The sequence below is a fragment of the Stenella coeruleoalba genome (genome assembly GCF_951394435.1).
Source record: "Stenella coeruleoalba genome assembly, chromosome: 1".
NCBI classification, from domain to species: Eukaryota; Metazoa; Chordata; class Mammalia; order Artiodactyla; family Delphinidae; genus Stenella; species Stenella coeruleoalba.
The window spans coordinates 28,997,625-29,012,433 of record NC_137169.1 but is presented as its reverse complement, the minus strand read 5'-3'; the positions used below and the strand labels follow the sequence as shown (position 1 = coordinate 29,012,433).

Genomic DNA, 14,809 nt, shown 5'->3' with positions numbered 1-14,809 from the left:
TCTCCAAGTGATGCTCCCCCAGGGCAGGGGGTGCGGGGGCATGGGAATGGCACCCAAGCGGGTTGGAGCCTGGGCCCTGCCAGCTTCAGAGCTTTGAGGTCAGGAAATCCGGAGGCAGAGGAGGGGGACAACGTTGCCACATCCCTCTGCCCCTTTAAGACCCCCGAAGCAGGAAGGCTGCCCGGGCCCCACCAGCTTCCCTCCTAGGCTCCTTCCTGGGAGGAAGGGGCTGCCCATGCCAGCTTCAACAATGCAAGGGCGGGAAGGAGGCTGGGCAGGTGTTGCAATCTGCAGCCCCTGCGCCTGTCAGAGGCCGAGCCATTAACGACAGGGCTGGGGAGAACAGCCGGGCTGTGGCTGTTTTCAGGAACTTGCCTTCAAGAGGAGAGCAGAGACCAGGGAGGCCAGGCGGGCGCCCAGCCGCAGGCTCCAACGTGAGTAGGGGAGCCCCAGGGAGGGCTGGGTCTTGGGCTCGAGGGGACCCTGGAGTCCCAGTTATGCTCCCCCCACCTCTGTCAAGGGCGTGCATATGCAGGCGGCCTGGGAGCAGAGCTCCTGCCTTTAGGATTTGTCCCTTGGTATCAAGAGCCCTGGACACTGAGTTACTTTTCCCAGGGTGCCCCTACTTTTATTTGCATTGGGGAAGTCACAGACAAATATCTCTTTGAGGACACTGTTCTGGGCTCAGGAAAGGGCTGGACTCAGCGAAGGGCATACTCATTGTCCCTCTCCCCGTCTCTCTCTCAGAACCTGTGTCTTACCTGCTCCCGGTCTCCATCCCTGTCTATTTCACTCTCCATCCCTGTCTATTTCACTCTCCATCTCTCTTTCCTCCTCAGCCCCTCTCTGGCTTGCCATGCCTCTGAGCTTCTGTCTGTCTCAGAGTCTCTCTGTGCTTCTCTTTTTGTCTCTCACGGTTCCCTTTGTCTCTTGAATCTTAAAATCTCGAGTATCTCTTGCTTCTCGGCCTCTGAGTGCCTCGGTCTCTGTGTATCAGCATTCTTGTCTCCGGCTCTTTTCTCTCTCCTGCCTCAGTCTTTATCTCTGTGAGTCTCTCTCCATCGTTTTGGTCTGTGTATCTCACTTTCCTACTTTTTCCGCCCGTCTCCCTCTGTCTGAACCACATCTGGGAAGTCCTCTCCCTTTGTTCATTGCCAGCCTCCTCCTCCCCCCAACCCTCTTCCCATGGAAAGAATCCATGTGAAGGAGAGTAGAAAGGACAGGCGAGAGAGGGGTGTGAACTGGAGAAGGCTGAATGTGATGGGAGGGAAAGGAGAGGAAAGCAGAAAGGAGTGGGGGGTGATGCAGTGACCCCAGGGGCCAGCGTGGTGTGCTGGGACTCAGAGAGAGGCCAGAGAGTGAGCCGAGATGGCTGGAGCAAGAGGGGAGACTGGGGGGCCAAGGAGCAGGGGACTCAGAAATGGGGCTTTGGAACGTGCAGTGTGACACGGACAAAAGCAAGGTGGCAGTCCTAGGAGGCTGTGACCACGCAGCCTGTAAGCAGGGCAGGGAGGCACTAAACCATGCTGATTCCACAAGGCGGTGTCCCGCTTTATGGCATGTGAAAATAACATGGTTATTAAGTGCTTCCTCTTTGCAGGCTCCATATTAAGTGCTTTTATCAGGGACCATCTCATTTCATCCTCACCACAACCCTGAGAAGTGAGTGCTATTGTTATCCCTCTTTCACAGATGGGGTAACTGAGGCTCAGAAAAGCGAAGTAACTTGTCCAAGGTCACCAAGCTGGTAAGTGGCAGAGCCGGGGTTCAGACCAGGTGGTCTGACTCAGTGCTGGGCCCCCAGAGAGTGAGACCATGCTCTACCTGGCCCCAGATCCCCCTCAGCTGGGGTAGGGAGCACCCAGGGCTGCCGTGGGGGACCAGGGACCGATGCCAAACGTGCCAACCCTTGGCAACCCTGGGAGAGGATGCCTGGGCCCCTGGGGGTTTGAGGTTGCATTGCCCACTCTGGACAGGAGCCAATGGAGAGGGATGAAGTGGTAATTCGCTGGGCAGGAGGGCTGGGATATGATCAAAAATACATGGAGATGGGCACCAGTGTCCCAAAATCTGGGCCAAGGAGGCTAAATCTTCCCCAACAAGTGTGCATGGTGGATAATCATACTGGCATGCTGTAAGAAGAAAGTTGCCAACCACTGATTGGTAGACTGGGGTGCTCTGAACAGTTGTGCAGGTTTCTCACTGCACAAAGCTGCCCAGCAAGCGGAGGTTGAAATTCAGCCTGTTCTCTAGTTGCCAGGTCCTAGTGTGGGGCTGCATTCATCCAGAGGAAGGGGCGCTTTTTTCTTGATTTGCAAAAAGGTGACTTATGGGCTAGCATTCACCTGGTGTCCTGATACTGCAACACATAAGGACAGACCAGGGGTTTAAGTAAGACCCAGGCAGGCAGGAATAGCCTTGGGTATCTGGGCATTTCTTATTCCCACCTCTGTCTTGGAGGGAGAGAAAAGGGAGAGGAGTTTAATTCTTTCTGAGCACAGGGGATCAGCTGAGACACCACGTACATGTATGTGTTCATGTATGTACAGGCTGGTGATTCCCACTGACCTGCCACCAAGAGCGTCAATTAGTGCTGGAGGATCAGGTGTCCGGCCCCGAGACCCCAGTGGGAGCAGAGTGGAAAGGCTGGAAGCCCACCCCAGCGGTAGAAACCCATGCATACTTCCTGAGACTAATGAACTAATTAGAGGGAACTAATGCTCCCTCCATCTGGGCACTGTCGCCATGACCACAGGATGCCTGGCCCCAGAAGGCCTCCAGAGGTCTGTGCCCAGAATTGGGGGTATCCTCCAGCCCACCTTACCTTTAGCCATCTCTGCGGCAGCCAGCTTCCCAAGGTGTAACCTGTCCTCAGCTACTCTGTGGAGTTGTCCCTTTCTGCCAGGGAGCATCTCTGATATTCACCAGCGTCAGAGGAAAGGACTTTGAGCATGGCTCACCCAGGAGAACCTGCCTGGTACTCATGCATGTGCAACATGGACATGCCAGAGAATTAATACACCAAGGGACAGCCCTTGACCAACGGGGGGCAGGAACTGGTGAATAAATGTTCCCATTCTCTCAGCCAGCCAAGGGATGAATTGTCCCTTGGGTGGACAGTTCTTGAGGCGTGTTCTACATGGCTCCTTGGAAGGTTCCAGCAGGACTGAGCCCCAGTTGTCCATAAATGTGACTGGCTTGATGACGAACCCTTGTGTTGGCTTTCCCTCCTTACCCATTTCATTCTCCCCACTCCCTCACTCTGCTCCTGGAACCTTCCCAAAAGAAACTCCCTGCATGCAAGCCTTCATCTCAGCCTCTGCTTTGTGGGGGAAACCCAGCTAAGACAGAACGGAAGTGGAGAAGAATACTGTTCCCTGTGGCTCCTTTCCCTGCTCTCTCCTGGAAGGCAAATAGAATAATCACAGTGGCTGTCACTTACAGAGTCGTCTCCTATGTGCCAGGCCCTGCGTGAAGCCCTTGACTTGTATCATTTTGGGTCCTCCCCCCAAAACCCTATGCAGTATAGGCTGTTGTTACCTCAATTTTGCAATGAAACTAGGCTCGGAGAGATCAAGTAACCTGGCCGAAGCCACACTGTGGCAGAGCAAGGACTAAGCTCAGCTCTGACTCCGAAGCCCATGACTTTAACCATCCCCCTCTGCCTCCAGGTGAGCACCAAGCCGGCACTATGGCGGGGCTGGGAGCCTGGAACCTAGCGAGAGCCGCTCTGATCATCCTGCTGCTCCCCAGAAGTGAGTGTGGCCAGGAGCGAGGGTGCCGAGGGGAGGGGGGAGCACAGGGAGAGATGCTGGGGGTGGAGGAGGGAGGCGTTTCCCAGCACTGCCACAGTGCTCCTGGGACTCCCAGAGAATCCCAAAAGAATCAACTGGGCCACAGATGTGGGGTAGCCAGGCTCCCATGCATAGACCTCTGTAGGCAAACCACCACCTCTGAGGAAAAGTGAGAGGACCTGGGCTGGCCAGCCCGGAGAAGGTGGGGTAGACCAAGGTCTTGCCTGCAAATCTGTGCCGTGTTGTCAGAAGGAACCCCTGAGTCCTGTGCAGCCTTCACGGGCAGCAAAGGGATCAGGGTGGAAGACGTAAGGAGGCAGCTTTAATCCTGAAATATAGAATCCCAGGGAATTCCCTGCCGGTCCAGTGGTTAGGACTCTACGCTTCCACTGCAGGGGGCATGGGTTTGATCCCTCCTCATGAAATTAAGATTCCGCATGCCACATGGCACGGCCAAAAAATAAATAAATAAAATAAAATAAAAAGAATCCCAGGTAGAGCTCTCCAGACTATGGAAACTCTATCTTGAGAGGTGGAGAGCCTCCCATCTCTGGGGGTATGCAAGCCAAGGCACAGCAGGGGTCGGCAAACTTTGATGTAATGTCCAGCTTTGCAGGCCACATACAGTCTCTGTTGCATGTTCTTGTTTGGTTTTTGTTTGGTTTGGTTTTCAACCCTTTAGACATATAAAAAATGTTCTTAGCTGGCAGGCCATACGAAACTAGGCCATCCTAGCCCTGCTGTGGAGGACTCAGTATCATGTGGAGTTTTGAAGTGAACAGTTGGCAAGTTTCCTTCTAGTCTGAAATTCTGAGTCTGTGGAGTAGTACAAGCCTCCATGAACTTGCTCTGTGACCCTAAACAAATTGCTCCTCCTCTTAAGGGCTCAGCATCCCCATCAGCAAAATGGGCTGAAGAACACCTGGGAGAGGAGAGAAGGCACCGTGGGCAAAGTGCAGTGCTTACTCATTTATTCCACATGTATCCACCAAGGGCCTGCTCTGGGCTAGGTGCTGGGAATGCAGCAATGAGTGAAACACCCAAGGTCTCTGGCCTCACAAAACCCATGGTCTAGTTTGGGGGACAAACAAGCAAATAATCACATGACTACATAATTATGAAGGACAATAAGAGCTTTGGGAAAGTTCAAGGGGCTTGGCCTGGTCTGGTTGGTCAGAACCTGACCAGGTTCAGGTCTGGTTCCCCGCAAGACGCCTAAATGTTAACCAGGTGAAGGAGGGGTGGGAGAGAAGCAAAGGAGCACCTCCAAAAGGATCAGCAGGTACAAAGATCCGGAGATTGGAGGGAGCATGGCGCTTTCAAGAAATAGCAAGAAGGCCAGAGTGATGGGAGCTGGAAAAGGATGGTCTGAGCTGGAACAAGGAGGGCTAGGCAGGGCCCAGGCCACAAGGGCTGTGAGAAGGATCTGAGTCTTTATCCTAATCACGGCAGCAAATATTTACATGACAGGCACTATTCTAAGTGCCTTACATGTGTTCTCACATCTAATCCTTCCAGCAAAACTAAGGTAGGGACTTTTTTATCCCCATTTTACAGATGAGAAAACTGAGGCACAGAAAGTCTCAGTGACACATCAAGGTCACATAATTAATAAGCAATAGAACCAGTCTCTAAACCTAGGCAGTCTAGTTCCAACATCCATGCTCTTACCCACATACCATACTGCCTTTCAGAGGAATAACGTACCATTGAAGTGCTATAATCAAGATGGGGTAACAGATTTGAAATCTGAAAAGATTGCTGTGGCTGTGGGGTTCTTATCATTCTAACCATTGTTTCACCACTGCTGGGGAGGGGAGTAATCTCCCATCTGGTGGCGTGCTGGGGTTGGCTTGCAAGCGCTGACTGTGTACATCTCTTCCCGGGTTCACATTCAGTGATGTCACACTGGTAGCTTGCAATCAGCCACGGTGGGAATATTTACACCAGGGAAAGCAGCCCAGGCTACAAACCAGGATCTGTCTCTCTCTGTATAGCCAGCTGATAAACATTTACCCACACACCGCTATCTTGATCTCACCCCCAGAGCCTCTCACGGTCCCCATACACATCCTCCCCATTCCAGTGACACATCTTGGGAGGTAAAGCATGAAGGTAACGGCACAGAGTCTAGGGGTACTGAGTCTAGGAGCCCAGCTCTGCCAGGCAGAGGAGTCACTTACGGCCCCTTCTCTTCCACCCCAGGCCTGGAGCAGTGCGGGCACATCAGCCTCTCAGCCCCCATCGTCCGCCTGGGGGATCCAATCACAGCCTCCTGCACCATCAGCCAGAACTGCAGCCGCCTGGACTCGGAATCGCACATTGTATGGAAGTTGGAAGCAGAGCTTCAGCCCGGGGAGAGGCAGCAGTACCTGCCAAATGGGACCCTGCAGTCCACCATCACCTTGCCCCACCTCAACCGCTCTCGGGCCCTTCTCTCCTGCTGCCTGCACTGGGGCAACAGCCTGCAGATCCTGGACCAGGCTGAGCTACAGGCAGGCTGTGAGTCCCTGCAGCCATCCACCCACTCTGCCTCCAATGCCCTCCTGCCAATACTAATAAGAACTATTCTTTCTTAAGCTCTTGCTCAAGAAGCACTTTAAAGGCACAATATCATGTCATCTTCCCTACCAGTGGGTAGTGTTATTTAGCCCCATTTTGCAGATGGGGAAACCGAGGCTCGGGGAGGGTAAGTGACATGCTAAAGGTCACAAACTAATAAGGATGGAGCCAAGATTTATAACAGGCAGTGGGGCTCGAAAGCCAGTATAGTAACCACTACACCATATGGCTGCCGAGTAAGCCCAAGCCCTCAGCCATAGGAGAGTGTCTCCAGGGAGGATGTTCTCTATGAGCTGGGCTTGCTCCCAGCTTCTCCCCTACCCCAGTCTCAGCCTTCTGTTCAAACTGAGAAGGATGGATTTGGGCCAAGCCAATGCATAACTAAAAACAAAGAAAGACCAAGGTTCTCATTTAAGAATCAACAACAGTGAAAGCTAACACCACAGAGCACTCACTATACGCCAGGCACTGCTCCGAGCACTGCATACATAGTAAGTCACTCAGCCCTCACAAGAACCCTAGGGGGTAGGTACATTACCATTACCCCCATTTTCCAGATGAGGAGACTGAGGCACAGAGCCGTTAGGTGACTTCAAGATCACACAGCTAATGAATGGCAGAACCAGGATGAAAACCAGATGCTACACTGTTACTGTCAAAGGGGACAGAGTTGAGAGGGTTGGAGACTCTGTGGTACTTATCCCTGTATGTGCCTGTAACTTAGCTTCCCCCAGGGCTGCCCCTCTGGGGTCACCCTGCATGGAGACAAGGGAATGACCCAGGGCAAGGAAACGAGGCCAAGTGGTCCCAGTAGGAGTTTTCTGAGTGGTCTTACCTGAAGCCCTCACTCTCCCCACCCCATACACAGACCCTCCCGCCACACCCCACAACCTGTCCTGCCTCATGAACCTCACAACCAACAGCCTCACCTGCCAGTGGGAGCCAGGCCCTAACACCCACCTGTCCACCAACTTCACCCTGAAGAGCTTCAAGTGAGTAGGGCTCTCTACGCCAGCCCCCATTCCTTTGGGTCCTGGGACAGAGCATGGGTAGGACTGTAGGGGTGGGGAGCGAGAGCCAGAGACGGGAGGGAGAAGGGAGCCTCTCTTTCTTCCCCCGCCTGACACCCAAGCCTTGTCCGTTGGCAGGAGCCGGGGCAACTGTCAGAGCCGGGAGGACTCCATCCCGGACTGTGTGCCTGAGGACGGGCAGAGCCACTGCTCCATCCCCCGCAAACACCTACAGCTGTACCAGAACATGGGCATCTGGGTGCAGGCCAAGAACGCGCTGGGAACTAGCGTGTCCCCGAAGCTGTGCCTTGTCCCCATGGACGTCGGTGGGTGACACTGAGTGTGGGGGAGGGGAGCGGCCCCCACCATGGGCGGACACAGAGAGGCACGGGGAGGGAAACACAGACCCAGCGACAGGCAATGAGACGCTGCAAGATCTAGAGGTAGAAAAGGAGGAGAGAGAAAAACAAAGTGGATGCAGTCGTAGACAGAGCTGTGGAGACCCAGACAAGGACGCGGAAGAAACACAGAGGCAAAGAGATACACTCATTAATTCTTTCTGCAAATTTCTTGAAGTGCCCACTCTGCACTAGGCGCTGTTCTAGGTGCTGGGGATATGGCAGTAAACAAAAAGGCAAAAACCTTGCCCCTGAAATGTTACATTCTAGTGGGCAAAATAGACAAAATAGAATGTCGGGTAACGGCAAGCATGAGGAGGAAATTGAGCAGGGGGACGCGACGGGGAGAGGGGGCTATTACTATTTCAGGAAGGTGGTCAGGGAAGGCCTCACTGAGAAGGTGACATTTGAGAAGATCCTTGGAGGAAATGAGGGAGCAAGCCGCTGGATATCCGGAAGGTAAGTGCTCCAGGCAGAGAGAACAACCAGTGCAAAGGCCCTGGGGCAAGAGTATGAAACAGAGAGAGAAACAGACACATATACAGAGACAGACCTGCAGAAACAGGATGACACAGAGATGAAGAGACACAGAGAGAAACAGAAAGACACAGAGATCCCATAAATGGAGACCCAGAGAAGAAATGGAACCACAGACAGGGAGACAAGTGGAAGCTAGGATAGAGCCCGATAGGACTGATCAGAGAAGGGGTCTGACTACACCTCTCTTTGCAGTGAAACTGGAGCCCCCCACACTGTGGGCCCTGGGGCCCAGCCCTGAGGTGGCCCCGCCCCAGCCAGGCTGCCTGAGGTTGCGCTGGGAGACCTGGAAGCCAAGCCTACACATAGATCAGAAGTGTGAGCTGCGCCACCAGCCTCTGCTTGGAGAAGCCAGCTGGGACCTGGTGAGGCGGAGGGCAACCTCAGGAGACTGGGGTGGGGCTGGCTGAGGGCAGGGTAAGTTGAGCTGGCATCGAAGGGCACAGAGATCCAGGCTCAGAGCCACACACACCCCCCACCAGGTGGGCGCCCTGCCCTCCAGGACCCTCCAGTATGAGCTATGCGGGCTCCTCCCATCCACAGCCTACGCCCTGCAGATGCGCTGCACCCGCTGGCGCCTGCCTGGCCACTGGAGCAACTGGAGCCCCAGCCTGGAGCTGACCACCACACAACGGGGTAAGTGGGTGGTGACAGGCTGGGAGCGACCATCAGGACCCAGTCTGGCCTCCAGGGCCCTCCCTGACCCTCTCTTCCTGCTCCACCCACAGCCCCCACTGTCAGAATGGACACATGGTGGCGGCAGAGGCAGCTGGACCCCAGGACGGTGGACGTGCAGCTGTTCTGGCAGGTAACCCCCTCTGAACGCCATCCCTCCACCTCTTTCAACCCAAACAGACCCCTGCAAGCTGGGGCTCAGGACCCCAACAGGTTTCCGAGGCTTGGATGCATTTGTAGGTGATTTGCACTCACTTTGCATGTGCCTGGGTAGGAAGCTGGGTAGGGCCCTTCTGGAGAGACTACAGTGGAGGACTCATCTAGTTTGCTGCCTGCTGCATACACCGACTTGCTTTTTCCTTCCCTCCTTCCTAGGACCTGGCACAGAGGGAGGAGGGCTGGCTCCCAGCCTGGGGGGCTTAGTCCTTGGGACATGGCCACCCCATCTAGAAGCTCTCCCCCACTCCAGATGAGTTGGGCATCCCCTTATCTTTTTCCCCCTATGCCCACTGCAGCCAGTGCCCCTGGAGGAAGACAGCGGGCAGATCCAAGGGTACCTGGTCTCCTTGAGACCCTCAGACCAGGCTGGGGCAGATCCAATGCTCTGCAACACCACGGAGCTAAACTGTACCTTCCAACTGCCTTCAGAAGCCCGGGAGGTGATCCTTGAGGCCTATAACACAGCTGGGACCTCTCATCCCACCCCAGTGGTCTTCTTGGAGAGCGGAGGTAAAGGGGGCCAGCAGCTAGCAGAGCATGATGGTTACACATGTAAATTCGGAGGCTAGACTGCCTGGGTTCAAATCTAGCCCTGTCACTTGCTAGCAATGTGATCTGGGCAAGTTACTTACCCTCTCTGGCCTCAGTTTACTCATTTAGCAAATGGGAATGATACAGTATCTAACTGTAAGATACTTCACAGCATCTAACTGTAAGATACTTCACAGCATCGCTGTGAAGATTACGAGTTAAGACATGTGCCTGGCACAAAGTGACTGCTCCGTATGTGTTAGCTATTATTATTATCATTAGCCAGAACCAGGCGAAGCCGGTGGTGGTGCCTACACACACACCGTCTATTCTGCCAAGGAAATGGGAAAGAAAGCCCGAAGTTTTTCCAGCTCGAACACAGTCCCTGAGTGAAATGCTCATTCTCAGGGGATCAGCCACTACCAACCCCAGGTGCCCCTGAACATGGGTCCTCATGAAGTGAGACTCACAATAACAATAGCTAATATTCCCATTTCCCAGCCATGTGACCCTAGGCAAGTCACTTAACCTCCCTGTCTCAGTTTTCCCATTGCTAAGATGGGGACCGTAGCTGTGCCCCACAATGGGACTGTTGGCAGACTCCGTGAATTAATACATACCGAGAACCACACAGGGTTAGCTTTCATCATCACCGAGCACTACTCCGTGCCAGGCCTGTTTCATATACCACCTCACTTAATCTGCACCATGACCCTACGAGGTAGAAACTTTTATCATCGTTTCCACTTACAGATGAGGAAACTGAGGCTCAGATGTTGACTTACCCAAGGTCACCCAGCTTGTAAGTAGCAAAGGCCAGATTGAACCCAGGCATCTGGCTCCAGGGCCTGCATTCTTTTCATCTTCATGTCATCGTCTCCTACTCTGTCTCCAGGCCCACCCCTGGGCAGACTCCACACCATGGCTCGAGACCCTCACAGCCTCTGGGTGGGCTGGGAGCCCCCCAGCCCTCAGCCTCGGGGCTATGTCATTGAGTGGGGCCTGGGTCCCCCCAGCCCCAGCGGCAGCCCTAAGATGTGGCGGATGGAGCATAATGGAAGCATTGCAGGGACCCTGCTGCAGGGTGAGGCAGGCCTGGGGGGCTGGGCAGGTGGGCAGGGCCCGGGAGAGGGAGGGACATTTTACCTGCCTGACAGTAGGCAAGGGGCGAGCTGAACCACCCTAAAGACGCAGATTCCCCAGTCTTTCCTGTTCTTTCACTGTTCTCATCTCACATCCTCAGAATCAGGAAGTCCCTCCTGCAGTCTAACTGGATCCTCTGTTTCCAGCCCTGACTCTGCCACCTTCCTAGCTCTCTCTTCCACTCTTTGCCCCTTACCCGCACCAAATGGTCTGAAGAAGAGACTGCAGAGGCCAGCCCTGCAGAATGAGGCCCAGGTTACCCCTGAAGTCTGAGGTTAGCCCCTGACCATCATCAGAGGCTAGCCCCTAACCAGGGTGCCCCTATTTTCTCTCTACAGAGAACATCAGGCCCTTTCAGCTCTACGAGATCACTGTGACCCCCCTGTACCAGGACACCAAAGGACCCTCCCAGCACATCTATGCTTACTCCCAAGAGATGGGTTTGTCAGCCACCAAGCCTTTTCTCAGAATCTTCTCCTCTCTCTCAAGGCCTGTCTAGGCACCCAAAATCAGGAATACGAGGGAACATTTTCTTCCTCCCCTACCTCTGGCCCAGAAGAGGGTCTCTCCCAATCCTAAGATTACCTCTGGCTTACACTGGACCCCTGCAGCTGGAAAGAAGTCAGGTGGTGGGGTAACAGAAATTGGGCAGTGAGCACGGCAGAATTCAGGGAGCCAGTCTGGCAAAAACTGATCCGGTGTCACGTGTGATAGAAATTCAACTGAGGGCCTGGCATAAACTTAAGAGAGTCAGTGGCAGAAATAATGAACCAGACAAAATCAGGCCTGGCAGAAATCAGGTAGCAAGGCTTTGGAGTCAAAGAGGAGCAGGTTCAAATCCCAGCTCAACCACTTATTAGCAGTCGGTGGGATTCAGGGAAAGTTCCTGGGATAATGAGGCTTGGACATGAGTCCCCCTGGACTCTCTCCTATCACCCACCCCCACAAAGTGTCCCAGTTCTTGGGTCTGGGGAGCCACAAGAAGTCCAACTGGGCTCTCCCCGCCGCCCCGCTCCCTGTCAGCCCCTGTACCTCTCTCTTCCGGCAGCCCCCTCCCATGGCCCAGAGCTGCATCTAAGGCACATTGGCAAGACTTGGGCCCAGCTGGAGTGGGCGCCCGAGGCCCCTGAGCTGGGGAGGAGCCCCCTTACCCACTACACTATCTTCTGGACCAATGCTCAGGACCGGTCCTTCTGTGAGTCTATCTTCAGTGCCCCACAGCCCCAGAAGGCCAGGGCGGGCGGGTTCAGAAGCCTTGGGGCGGCCCAGCAGCCAACCCAGACTCACCATTCTCCTCTCCTCCCAGCCACTGTCCTGAACGCCTCCTCCCATAGCTTTGTCCTCCGCGGCCTGGAGCCTTCCAGCTTGTACCATGTCCACCTCATGGCTGCCAGCCAGGCGTGGGCCACAAACAGTACAAGCCTCACCCTGATGACCTTGGCCCTAGGTGAGGGGAGAGGGGGGCTGGCAGGACAAGGCTGTTGGGAGGGTGCCTCACCCAAAGGATCTCCATTTTGCAAGTAGATAAGCCTTGCATGGATCCCTGATTTGAGGGAGGAGACCCAGCCCTGCCCTTGGACCCCAGTCTGAGGGAGGAAGCCCAGCCTTACCTACGTGCACTCTTGCCTCTTCTGGCTTTCCCCTCACTCTAGAGGAGTCTGAGCTGCACACCCTCCTGGGCCTCTTCGGCCTCCTGGTCTTGCTCATCTGCCTCTGTGGGGCTACCCAGCTCTGCTGCAGACCCAGGTGAGTCCTTTTGAGAGGCCTGACATCCAACTAACCCTGCCTGCAGGGAAGTGCAGGCCTGAGTGAGCTGGTCTAGGCTCGTCTCAGCCTTGCCAGGCCTCAGGACCCAGGTCTGGGGGTCGGGCCCTCCACCTTCTCCTCTCTCCATGAAGGGGTCGTCCCTTCAGCTGCTGTGAGTAGGTGGGAGAAAGGATGGAAAGATGGGAGGGCATGCCTGACCTAGCCTTCACCTGCCCCCTTCTCCAGCAGGAAGAATCCCCTCTGGCCAAGTGTTCCAGACCCAGCCCACAGCAGCCTGGGTTCCTGGGTGCCTACCATCACAACGGAGGTGAGAACACTGGAGGGAGAGGGAAATGGGGCTGGGGGTTAGGCTCCCACCCCAGGCTCAAAGTGAAGGGATACCCCTCTGAGGATGAGTATTCAGGCCTTCCCAACTTCCCACTTCACCTCTTTGGAGCAAAGCAGACCTAAGTGCGAATCCCTGCTCTACCCATTCAAACCCTCAGTCACCTCACTGTGAAATGGGACTAATCCCATGCAGAAGCGTTGGGGAGATTCACCAGGCTAAGTCTAAACAGCACATAACACGTGTCAGGAACATATGAGATGCTTTGCATCCTTTGAGTAACCCTTTGAGTTTCAGCAAAGAGCAGCAGGAAGTGTCTGGGGCAGATATCTGAAATGAACCAGGCCCTCACCCCACATCCTTATGTCCAGGATACCTTCCAGCTGCCCAGCCTTCGGGACTCCAGCATGCCACCCATCACCAAGATCACGGTGCTGGAGGAGGAAGAGAAGAAGCCAGGACCCTGGGAGCCCAATGACAGCTCAGGGACCTGTGGCCTCCCCAGCCTGGTCCAGGCCTATGTGCTCCAGGGGGACCCAAGAGTACCTCGTATCCAGCCCCAGCCCCAGTCTGGCACCAGTGACCAGGTCCTTTACGTGCAGGTGCTGGGCAGCCCCACAGGCCCACAGCCTGGGCACTACCTCCGCTGTGACTCCACTCAGCCCCTCTTGGGGGGCCTCACCCCCAGCCCCAAGTCCTATGAGAACCTCTGGTTCCAGACCAGCCCCCTGGGGACCCCAGAGCCCCTAGTCCCAAACCCGGAGGATGACTGTATCTTTGAGCCACTGTTTGACTTCCCTCTCCTGCAGGGGCTCCGGGTCAGTGGGGTGGAGGGTCTCGGGGGCTTCTAGGGCTTCCTAGAACTCCCCACCTGGGCCTGCTTCTTGATAAGCCTGGGCTATCCAGAGAAGAGGAGGTCAGTAAGCCCTTCACTAAAAATCCCCCAGCCCCAGGAAAGGCAGAAAGTCTCCCAGTGTCCCCCTATCTCTGGCCCCTAGCATCCCTCCCCCATCCCCCCAATTTCCATGGGCTGGGCCTCCCACTTCAAAGGCCAGAGACTGTTTTTTCAAGCCCTGCCCACTAGCTTTTTGTACTTGTTTCCTATAATTTCAGTCTCTTAAACTGGTTTATGGTCTGATTTGGTTTGGCTTGGTTTTGAGAAACTCTTGAGTGTGCCTGAATCTCTGTTCTTTTTCTTTTCAGAACCCTAGAAATCGGGGCGGGGGGGGGTTACTCCTTAGAATCATTCATTTATTTATCCTTTCCTTAATTCCTTCATTCAGCCAGCCCTCACCTAGCATCTAGGCCCTGTGCTGGCAGCAGGGGTTCCAAAATGACTAGGCTCAGTCCATCCTCAAAGAGTTCCCATTCTAGGGACTTCCCTGGCAGTCCGGTGGTTGGGACACCGCGCTTCCACTGCAGGGGGCATAGGTTCGATCCCTGGTGGGGGAACTAAGATCCCGCATGCTGCACGGCGAGGCCAGGAAAAAAAAAAGAGTTGCCATTCTAGTGATGGAGACTTGAGAAATGACCATTAGGGCACGGTGGCCAGGGTTACCGAGGGAGTCACAGAGAACTGTGGGACATGGGGAACAGACCTCAGAAAAGAGTAGCCCCTGTTGCAGAAATGTAATTAAAAACAAAATCTCCTGCCAACCTAGAAAACCTCTCCACAAGGGTAGAAGAGGAAGAAAACTTTTTTTTAATTGGATGAGAATTAAACCAGAATGTCACAGGCAATCAGCTCAAGAGTTTGCAAAGATGAAGAGAAATTGTATCTGTTTACACAGCCAAGTGGATACAACTCATTGCATACATTTTCTCAAGATAATCACTAGTCCTCAAGCA

At 54.5% G+C, this 14,809-nt stretch overlaps 1 protein-coding gene across 1 annotated transcript; it reads left to right on the top strand.

The window, feature by feature from the left end:
* Window positions 1-3,676: 3,676 nt before the first annotated feature.
* Window positions 3,677-14,056, top strand: CSF3R (colony stimulating factor 3 receptor). The gene is made up of 15 exons (XM_079940374.1): window positions 3,677-3,755; window positions 6,000-6,296; window positions 7,225-7,348; window positions 7,505-7,692; window positions 8,497-8,666; window positions 8,784-8,937; window positions 9,030-9,109; window positions 9,492-9,705; window positions 10,622-10,810; window positions 11,208-11,309; window positions 11,918-12,064; window positions 12,176-12,316; window positions 12,522-12,615; window positions 12,862-12,943; window positions 13,333-14,056. The coding sequence occupies exons 1-15, from the start codon at window positions 3,692-3,694 to the stop codon at window positions 13,810-13,812; spliced, it is 2,526 nt and encodes an 841-aa protein (XP_079796500.1). The 5' UTR covers window positions 3,677-3,691; the 3' UTR covers window positions 13,813-14,056.
* Window positions 14,057-14,809: the final 753 nt, after the last annotated feature.